The 11,275-nt window shown below is 46.3% G+C and overlaps 1 protein-coding gene across 1 annotated transcript in view; it reads left to right on the top strand.

Annotated features, from left to right (window-relative positions):
- The first annotated feature begins 6,998 nt into the window (after nucleotides 1-6,998).
- Nucleotides 6,999-11,275, top strand: part of LOC140398423 (BMP and activin membrane-bound inhibitor homolog) — a 49,596-nt gene continuing 45,319 nt past the window's right edge. The window contains exon 1 of the mRNA XM_072487094.1: nucleotides 6,999-7,455. Coding sequence (XP_072343195.1) covers nucleotides 7,380-7,455 — 76 coding nt within the window. The 5' untranslated portion in view covers nucleotides 6,999-7,379. The remainder of the gene's footprint in view (nucleotides 7,456-11,275) is intronic.

Genomic DNA, 11,275 nt, shown 5'->3' with positions numbered 1-11,275 from the left:
AAAAATATATACCGTATCCATTTAAAAGCTCCATGGTATCTTAAGCTTTCAACTGTGAAAAATAGATTTTAAATGGGAAAAATTTCATCCTCACTCATAAGCTGAAATGGGGTGTTGGTTAGCTCAGTTAGCTGAATGCCCGTTTTGTGATGCGGTGCGATGCCCACAGTGTGGGTTCAATTCCCGGTACCAGCTAAGGATACTGATGAAGACCCTGCCTTCTAAAGCTTGCCCCTTGCCTGAGATGTGGTGATCCTCAGATTACATCGCAACCAGTCAGCTCTCTCTCAAAGGTCTCTGGTCCTCGGCGATAATGGCAACTTTCTCAAACTGAAACACTGCACCAGGTATTCATTTGAGTATGTTTTCATCAGTTCTGAGGGTAGAACATAAAATGTTCAAAGTGTACAAAATGCAGCCTTCAGAGAAAATTGCAGGGAGAAAGAAATAGTTTGCATGGGCCAGATTCTGAATTTGTAGTTTTTTCAATGCAATCAATCACTCCACAGTCCAATGCTGTAGGGAAATCAGCCCTTTAAATTACAACCAGCACCACTCTATCAGCATCAGACCTTGGCAAAAAAAAATGTATGCCCACTTTATTTTGCAATGCAAATGAAGTGAATTTGGCAGGGATTTTGACAGATGGCATTGTGCACTCAGTCCTGCCTCTTTGGGTGCTGTCTCCTCGGGGGTGGGGGGGTGAGATTGTGGGGGTAGGAGGGGGGCGGGGGTGCGTATGGAATGCCTTACCCCCTCCTTGCTTTCAGTAGAAATTTCCGTGAAAGTGATTTGTGTTTCTACAATGCCTTTCACAACGTCAGGCCATCACAAGGCTTTTTGCAAGCAATGAAGTTCTTCTTGAAGTACAGTCACTACTGCAACAGACGGAAATGTGGGGCAGAAAGCTTCCACAGACTGCAGTAAGATAGAAACAGGCCATAAGTTCTGGGCTCTGCAGCACTGGATTTGGGGGTATTGTTCCCAGACAAAGGTTCATGCGGCAATTGTCCAGAAAGGCTAACTTCCCCTGAGCAACTGCATTACGCTGAGGACCATCCGACAAAGTGATTCAAATCACTAACTTTGGAAAGTTCTGCCTGTTTTACACTCGTATAGTTACTCTGAAAGAGTTAGAAGAAATAAACCTTTTTCTAACTTCCGCATAATCCCCACATGCCCCCCCCCCCCCCCCCCCCCCCCCCCCTGAACCACCCCCACGGTATTCCCCACCTCCGACACCCAAAACAGCTTGGAACTCCCCACCCTGACCTCCCACCAGCACAGACCTTCCTGATCCCTACATCCACCAGCCTGACACACCCAAACAGACCAGGCCAGTCCCCTGAATTGAAATGACCCAGCTGGACACCCCCTGCAACCCGACCCAACAGTCACCTGATGCCTGACCACCCCCCGCCGCCCCCCCACACACACCGTGCTCCGCAAATGCCAGACCCCCCCCCCCGCCTATGTCTGACACCCCACCATCGATGTCTGCCATCCTAATTCCCAATGATGTCCGAGCCCCAATCTGTCTGAGCCCCCCCGCCTCCCAAATCCATCTACTCATCTTCCCCTTGTCTATTTCAATCGGACCTTTAAACTCACATGCTTTATGGCAGCTACTGCTTTGTCTCCTTTAGACTTCGACACGGGGCTTTGTGGATAACTGTGCTGCCTGGATCTTGCCCAACTTGAGTCAGAAATGTCAGGCAAGACGAGTATGGAAGAAATTTGGTGCAGGTAAATGTGGGAATGGCAATCCGATGCTGATTGCCATTCCAAAGGTTTGCTTTTGTGCTGTTGGTTGAGGATAAACCTGAATGGAAATCAGGATGGAGGCACAGTGAAACTTGGCCATACTTCAAATTCCACCCACCTTCCTGGGTAACAACACCAACATGTCACAAGTTTCCCAGGTATTTCAGGCTGAATATGTTGAAAGACCTATTCATGTAATTTCTACGTCCCAGTTCTGCGACCGGCGCACTTGTTAAACATGCATTGCTCCTAATGTACATTTGGCCATGGCAACAAACCTAATGCACCCATTCACCTGACCTCAACAACATTGTAGGTAAGTCAAATGCTACTGTGAGTAAAAGAGCAATTTAAAATTAAATGGATAGATGATGTTGTATAAAACATCTCTGTCCAGAGCTATGCTACTTTTGTGCAAAGAGCCAATAATATGTTCAAAAGGCGGAACAGATTTACTGAAAGTGGGATATCATCATAATAACATGAGTTACTTCAAACATGGACAATAGAGTTGAATGCCAGAGGTGAGGTGAGAGTGACTGCCTTTGACATCAAAGCAGCATTTGGCCCAGTATGAAATCAAGGACTCCTGAGTAAACTGGAGTCAATGGAGTCTGCTGGTTGGAGTCATACCTAGCACAAAGGAAGGTGATTGTGGTGCTTGGAGGGCAATCATCTCAGTTCCAGGACATCACAGCAGGAGTTCCTCGGGGTAGGCCCAATTATCTTCAGCTGCTTTATCAATGACCTTTGTTCCATCATAAGGTCAGAAGTGGGGATGTTTGCGGATGACTGCACAATGTTCAACACCATTCGCGACGCCTCAGATGCTGAAGTAGTTAATGTCCAAATGCAGCAAGACCTGGACAATATCTAGGCTTGCGCTGACAAGTGGCAAAAAACATTTGTACCTCACAAGTACCAGGCAATGGCTTTATCCAACAGGAGGGAGTCTTCTTTTTTTTCCTCTTTTTTTTTCTTTTTTTATAAATTTAGATTACCCAATTCATTTTTTCCAATTAAGGTGCAATTTAGCGTGGCCAATCCACCTACGCTGCACATCTTTGGGTTGTGGGGGCGAAACCCATGCAAACACGGGGAGAATGTGCAAACTCCACATGGTCAGTGATCCAGAGCCAGGATCGAACCTGGGACCTCAGCGCCGTGAGGCAGCAATGCCAACCACCGTGCTGCCGACAGGAGAGAATCTTACCATCTTCCCTTGTCAGTCAATGGCATTACCATTGCTAAATTCCCCGTGATCAAAATTCTGTGTGTGACCATTAATCTGAAACTGAACTGGACTAGCCAAACAAATACTGTGGCTACCAAATTAGATCAGGGGCTAGAAATCCTGCAGCGAGTAACTCACCTTCTGACTCCCCAAAGCCTGTCTACCATCTACAAGGCACAAGTCAGGAATGGAATGGAATGCTCTCCACTTGCCTGGATGAGTGCAACTTCAACAACACTCAGGAAACTTGACACCGTCAAAGACAAAGTAGCCCGCTTGATTGGCACTCCATGCACTAATCTTCATTGCCTCCAACCCTGATGCACAGGAGCAGCAGTGTGTACAACCTACAAGATGTACTGCAGGAACTCGCCAATGTTCCTTAGGCAGCACCATCCAAACCCACAATTAATACCATCTAGAGTGCCAAGGACAGCAGACACATGGGAACACCACCACCACGTCCCCCTCTAAGCCATTCACCATCTTCGCTTGGAACTATAATGCTGTTCCTTCACTGTTGCTGGGTCAAATCTTGGAACTCCCTCCCCAATAGCACTGTGGGTGACCTAGAGCACATATATTACAGCAGTTCAAGATGGCAGCTCACCCCCACCTTCTCAAGGGCAATTCGGGATGAGAAATAAATGCTGGCCTACCACATCTGTGAATGAGTGAGAAATAAGTTGGTGTGATCAGATATGTAAAATAGTGTTTCTCTTTTCTGTTTACATATCCATGAAAATCTAGCTGCTGTGTTTGAGATCAAAGCCCATCGATGGTGCTTTGGACTGAGGAGTTGAGGGAAACCTCAGTCACAGGAGAGATGGCTGCTGGCATTACAATAGCTTTGACCTTAGCCGCTTAATATACTGAACTTGCGTATTGCTGGAAGATGTAATACAGAGACCAGACCCTGTATTAGATGAGCTGGGGGGAATAGGGCAACTTAAAGCTGAACTGATTTCTCCTCTGAGCTGGTCGCAGCCAGACTGGGGAAAGGAAGGGATGAGGAGTGGAGTAGGCCAGCTTTCACCAATAATCCCAGACCCTTGGGCAGGAGAGTGCACCTCAACACGACTATGGATGGATGGCAATGCCTGATGGGGAGTGTAGTTTCCAGGGCAGGGTCCAGCTTTTGGGTCCTTCCAAGTTTTGGGATGTTGGATAAGGGGTCCTGGACCTGTATATGTGGTATGTGAACTTTAATGCTGGTGCAATGCCAGCTATGTAGGCCCAATAAGTGATGGATCATATCAAATAACACATCCCTTTCAGGCTGTTCGCAATAGGCAGAGAACTGTCGGTATTCAACCAGCTTGTGCTTTCAAAACTCAAAATACAGGCTGCGATCTACCGGCCATATTGCACCTGAACGAGAGGCCCCCCCCCCCCTCAGGTTTCCCATCAGCCGTTACACCTTGCAAGATCTAACCCACCATGGGCCGGATCCAGTCTTGCAGAGTGAAGCAGGCTTAGAAGCTGACTTACCTCTGCCTTTGCCGGATCAAATGGCCACCCAGCATATACCAACCTTGCCAAGGAGACCCCAGCCGGGCGTCGTTTAGTACTGGTGCCCACAAACAGGGGCCAGGCAGCAGGACCCCCAGGTGGTTGGCCTCTAGACAGGATGGAACCCTGGCACTGCTGGTGCCATCTGGGCACCTTGGCACTGCCAGCCTGGCACTTTGGCAGTGCCACTTTGGCACCCTGGCCATGTCTAGAAGGGGCAGTTCTAGGGTGCCAGGCTGGCAGTACCAAAGTGCCAACCTGGCATGGGCACAATTGTGGCACAACATTGTGCCCATGCCAGGGATTGGGCCCAAGGGTGCCCTTCCCTTAAGAGGTGGGGTGCGGGGAGCCCAATGACCCCCCGACAGATGAGCTAAGGCATTGGGGGGCGGGCTCTGGGGAATGTGTCGGGGGGTGGGGGGGCGGTTCGTGAGATCGGGGCGCCATTTAAAAATGGCATCCCAACCCTTTTCTGCACTGAGGAGCGACTAAGTGCAGGCTCGGCAAGGCTTTACACGTCGGGGCATGAAAATAAGACAGAGTGCTGGTAGGTAGTGGGGTCGTTCCTGGCGCTACAAGTGCAAAAATTACCCCGCTAATCCCTCCCAGATTGGCACACTACTTTAGTTTGGTTAGATTGCACCCATAATGTCTAAAGTCTGATGTGATTCCGCAACAGGACAGCACTTACTGAACAGTCCCAAGTAGCTACACATCTTCATTCATATGCAGGGACCTATCCTCTGATGGCAAAAAGATATGTCCACACATTCTGCCTTTATTGAATTAAGTTACATTCACAGAATGGCGGGACTGTCCTGACGAAGAGAGATTGGGGAAAATGGGCTGTATTCTCTAGAGTTTTTAAGAATGAACAATGACCTCATTGAAACCTGCAAAATATATAAAGGCATTTAGACAGGGTAAATGCAGGTAAGATGCTGCCCTTGTTGGAGAATCTAGAACCAGTGGACACAACTTCACAATAAGCAGGGGGGTGAAGATACTTGGAACCAAGATGAGGAGAAATTTCTTTACTCAGAAGCCTGTGAATCTTCGGAGTTCTCTACCGTAGAGAGATATGGAAGCTTAATCATTGAGAATGTTTCAAGCATATTTCTAAATAACAATGATGTCAAGGGATAGTGTGGGGAAAAAGGGGTTGGAGTGGCGAATCAGCCATGACCAGATTGAATGGTACAGCAGGCTCGATGGGCTGAAAGGCCTCCTCCTGCCCCATGTTCCTAAAAGCCTGGAGGACAATAGCTCCCTAGTGCAATCACCATGGCAACACCTTGAGCAATCAGAGTCAAACATGCCAACTTTGTCAGTTTTACCTAAAGAGCAGCATTATTATTAAAGTAGCAGAGTAACCACTTTGGTTTTGGAGTTCTCACCTGTCTAAGTTCCGCAGGTTTCCAAAACTGGGCAACTGTTAAGGGAAAGTCCTAGCAGACCATTTTTGCACAGTAGTTTCAGACCGGAGGGGATTGGGAACTCGGTCGGTGGAGAAGGTGGAAGGGAAGTAATTTTGAACCAGCTAAAACAGTTTTCACAGAAGTGGATCATACGTAATTTATGTTTCTTCAATTTCCTCTCCGCTCCAAAGGTGCTGGTTTGTTTTATGGAATGATTCCACAGGTATCACCTTTCATGTCATTTGTGAGCGTTGACAACCTATTCAGTCACGGTGATGGGGGCGGGGTTCACATCTTGAGCCGAATCCTATTCTCACAATTCACTTTCACTTTCCAGCAGGGGACACTGGATCATCCATGCTGGGAGCCTCAGCTGATTATATTTTGCAACCTGGCAAGCTTTGAGCTGAGGCTGCTGCACTCGGCGGGGGGGGGGGGGGGGGGGGGGAAATATGGCTTTATTTTTGATGCCAAGCAGACTCTCAAAAGAGCTTGTTCACAAAAGACACTTCCAATTCCTCAATTAAAGTAAAGTTTTCTCAAGTTTGCCCTGCCTGCCTGCCCAGCCTCCCCCACCCCCCAGAGAAATTCAAGTGGGCTTGGGACCTCCTGGTTAGCACTGCTGCCTCACAGCGCCGGGGTCCTGGGTTCAATTCCGACCTTGGGTTACTGTCTGTGAGGAGTTTGCACCTTCTCCCCGTGTCTGCGTGGGTTTCCTCCGGGTTCTCCGGTTTCCTCCCACGGTCCACATGATGTGCCGGTTAGGCGGATTGGCCATGCTAAACTGACTCTTAGTGTCCAACAGATTTGTGGGTCAGGTGGGGTTATAGGAAATGGGGCGGGGGACTGGGTATAGGTAGGGTGCTCTTTCAGAGGGTCTGAGCAGCCTTGAAGGGCCGAATGGCCTTCTTCTGCACTGTAGGAGTTCTATGGTTCTATTTGATCAGGTGCTGCGTGAGAGACATGCCTGCCCTTTCTGTCGTGTGAGCTGAGCCATGAGCGGCTGACTGTCAAGCTATCAGGGCCGATCTTCAAAGGGAGGGGGCAGCACCGAGCTTCAGTGCGAGAGAGAGCGAGCAGGGAAGTTTTAGCAGAGATCCCTTACTCGCTGCTGCTACAGTCAGACCGGGAAGATGGGCTGGCTATTGCTAGGTGAACCTCTCTCGACATCATCATTAGCATTACCCGTGGATCTGCTCTCGTCTTGATGGAGAACGCTCTGGCCTGGCAATTAGCCAGACTTTCAACGGGGAGAAAACAAAGAGATAATAGAGAGAGAGAAAAAGTTCAGTGACTTACTTGGTGGAGGAGGAGGAGGAGGTGGTTGGGGGGTGGGGGGTTGGAAGTTGAGAATAAAAAGAGGAACTGGTGTTTACATGGGTTTCTTGCTGGGGACTAAGGCGCTCCTGCGACTGGATGAAACTGGAGACCGAGTGATCTCAACTTAATCAATGCATCGCCATTCAAACTCGATAGCTGTGTGGCTGCAGTTGGAATTATGTGTCATTATCATTCTGTTCACAAAAGGCAAGTAGTCGACTGGACTGTCAAATAGCTACTGAAGTGTCTAATCTCTCCCATTGAACAAATCGCAGGAAACATCCTTTCTAACTTTTTTTTAATGAGAGAGTTGAAGAAATGTATCTTTCTGAGATTATGTTTGTATTCTATTTCATCTGGTTGTGCGGTTTTAATGTGCGTTCTCTGATATTTGCCTCGTCTCGAAATATCTTAAACTGAAGTGAGAACACTTCGAATATATAGTGGAATACACAGGTTCAGTTGCTTTAACGAATCGATCAGCCTAGTCTATAATGTAAAGTGGAACATTTCAACGGTAGTTTGCACTAAACCTTGCGGTGTTACCTCGCTGGTCAGTGACTAAGGAGCAAAGGATGGAATGAATTGTGACAGGGGCTCGCTGTGGAAGCTCACTAATGAATGCTGAGGGAGTTTCCTGGAGTGTGGAACCAGATTACAAAATACGATTAGATTATTGACCAAGAAGAGCTTGAACTCCACTAATTGCATGAGAATATTTGTCAAAGGTTCTTGGAGCAAATTAGAACAAGAGAGCCTTTTTCAAAATTCAGGCACTATTTTGTTTTCTGCACCCCCCCCCCCCCCCCCCCCCTCACCTTGATGTGGTTTTATTTCTCCAAATTTCCCCCCTCTCAAATTATGAAACTGAAATCCAATTCTTCTAAATTTGATTCTTCACTTTATTAACTCCAACTGCTTCTCCAAGGAAATCTGGAAAGGTCTTAATTTGTTACAGATGAAAGCCTCGCTAATTCAAACTCTTTCCAATGACCCGAGTTAAGCCAGCCAGGCTGGCAATGATCTGATGAAAGGGGTTGTTTCGGGGTCAGTCATTGTTATAAACATTGATTCAAGTTTACAAAGCGTGTGGAAAAATTGGGTGGAAGACACGAACCATTAATGTTTCCCATTTCAGCTACTTATCCACTAGGTCCTCCTTATCATCATTAATAATGGCCCAGAAACTGCATGCTGTGATACTTGCACACTAATGTTTAGCACATTTATGCGAAATTACCTGCTCCAGATTGAAAGCATGCAGCAGCACTGTTAAAATAGCAAAGTAACTCTATAGGAACATGTTAAGACTTTGAAACCAGTAGCACTCATTGTGACATCTAAGTTAATTCTGAACTACAAGTAATTCTGCCCTTTAAGTCCCACTGGAGCTGTCTGCCGCACCTCCCTCCCTTCCTCAAATTCACCTTTCAACCAAACATTTGGACCCCCCTTCCCTCCTTTACTCCCATATCTCCTTCTTTGACTTGACACCCATAGGTTTATCATTTTGAGCCTGTGGTGCACCATTTGTCTACATTAAAGGCATTCCCAAATGGTTCAATAATTAACCATGAATTCCTTGGATCTGATAAGTGGTTTAATAATTACGATGAAAAATTCTCCTATTTATTGTGAAAGTGGAAGTTTTGTCCCTTTAAGTGTTTGACTCAGTATTTATTATCATAAGTCAGGCAACAACTGGTGAGTGCAATTGAAATCCTTTTCCATTGAACTCCACCACGGAGCATTAATGCATTAATAACAAACTGAAATACTGGTAGACCTTAGCTTCCCATCATAAGCAACAGTAGTAGTCTATATTTCCCAGGAATATAGTGGAAACCTTTAGGGGTCCCCTCAAAGGATTCTGCTGAGATTAAATATTCCTGCTGACTCATAGGAGTCCCTTGTTAGTGACTGACCAAAATGGAGAAGGTGTATTCGGAAAGGCACTAAACACATCGAGAAACTTGGCCGGGAGCTTGCAGAGGCAACGCTGAGGCATTGGAGAGAGTGCACAAACCTCCAAAGCCTCATCTAGCTGCTCCTTTAGGACTGAGGTATTTTAATCCTGATAATTATTCATCTGTTACTTTTGTTGGCAGAGACAGAGCTATTTATTTACTATTGTTTCCTATTTTAATCCAAGTCCTGTCCTTTATGTTTTATGCACTGTGGCACCTACACTGCACCTTCCTGTGTTGTCTCCAGCCACACTGCACAACACTGACTTATGTTGCATCCCCGACATTGTAGCCGGCTGCACCTTAAACCCTTCTTCTCCGCACTCCACAACAGGATAGGTGTATGGCCTACTCCTAGGTCTGAATACGGTGCGTGCCAGACACGTGCACCCGGTGGACCCAGAAGATCGAACCTGGGACCATGGCGCCAAGAGGAGGCAGTGCTAACCACTGCGCCACCGTGTCTCCCTTGTGAAAAATAAATGTTGATAGAAAAGCCATGCCACGAGGGTCTGGGAAGCGCAATCATAGACAGATCTCAGTCCCCAGTCACATTTCTTAATTTTGAGCACTGAGCCTTCGGCCCGCCTTTGATTAAGGTTGCAGCTTAAACGTAAAGGCCGTCTTGCCAATCGGCCTGCCCGCCAACCAGATGAGCAAGATATAATTCTGGTTCATTGCTGTTTAAATCATTCAAATTGGCTTCTCGTTGCACTTCCGACTCTCACGAGAGCCTGCTGACCAAACTATTGTACAGGAGCACGATTACATCGGGACGCCGTCTTGCGCAACTTCATTCGCTTCCGGATCGGACGCGCAGCCAAACCTTGGTCATAAAATTCTGACCCTAGTTTTGTGCCAACGTAGCTCTGGGTTCCTCCACTAACGGGTGTCTGTGATAGCCTAAATTAAACCGTTGTTGCTTGCAAGCAACAAGCACTGACCTCCATTCCATATCTTCCCCCCGTCCCGTCCCACATCATGGTTGAAATGGAGAAGTGAATGGATGGCCAATTACAGATACAAGAAAAAGAAACGAGAGAGCAGTTTTTAAAATGGCACCAAATGTGGATGTGAGCAGATAGTTTAACTTGGACTGTGAAGCTAGAGCTGAAGGGCAGGAGTATAACATTAATCAGCTTCAAGTGAGACCAGTGAGTAGGAGGATAATTTTCCCGACAGTGATTTGGAACTGACTGCTAGCGAAAGCAGTAAAAATCATTTAGCACCTCTGAAATGTTGAAGAAAATGGTTAGAAACAGGAGTGAGAGTCGTATGGATTAATGCAGGTCAAAGTGATTAGACGCTCTGTAGGATATTTTAAATGTTGGGACTATGAGAATGGGAAATACTGTGTGAAAATAGAATAGTCTGTGACAAGAATGGGGATAAGGGGCCAGAGCCATTTTTGCTATTGGGTACTTCATTATATTCTGGTCCAACGATACAGAGCATTGAAAATGCAACACGGTGTCTACTGTGCAATTTCACAGCTTAAATTAAAACACAGTTACAAAGTCAAGTTGATTGCACAAAATTAGAGTCCCTTTCACAGTTATGGTCCCGTAAAGTGGGCTTTCAACTTGTGTGCCACCCAATGCAGCCAGATGTTGCACCTGCATTCCAGAAACTGGACAAAGATGGTCAGTGTTAGGAAAGCCTATTTTTGCTATTTCCACAGTTGCCAGACCACACAAGTGTCGCAAGGTCTGCACAGTTTTGGGAGTCAAGATCAGCAGCTTTCTGGTTGTGAGGCAAATCACTGAGCTACCGCTTGGAATTGTCATTTCATTTTTTCTTCCAGGAGATGCAAATGTTTTTTAAAAAAACTTCTATATTTTCACCAGCATCGAATAACATGTTCATAAACTAAATATTATAATCAATTCTCCACGGTCTCTGACTTCATTGGAGGCTAAGGATCTCATTTACTGAAATTTCCTGATTCATAATAATAATAATCATCTTTATTGTCACATTAACACTGCAATGAAATGAAAATGAAATGAAAATCGCTTATTGTCACAAGTCGGCTTCAAATTAAGTTAGTGAAAAGTCCC

The sequence above is a fragment of the Scyliorhinus torazame genome, chromosome 21, assembly GCF_047496885.1.
Source record: "Scyliorhinus torazame isolate Kashiwa2021f chromosome 21, sScyTor2.1, whole genome shotgun sequence".
Classification (NCBI taxonomy): domain Eukaryota; kingdom Metazoa; phylum Chordata; class Chondrichthyes; order Carcharhiniformes; family Scyliorhinidae; genus Scyliorhinus; species Scyliorhinus torazame.
The sequence above is the reverse complement of the archived record's forward strand: the minus strand, read 5'-3'. Positions and strand labels throughout refer to the sequence as shown.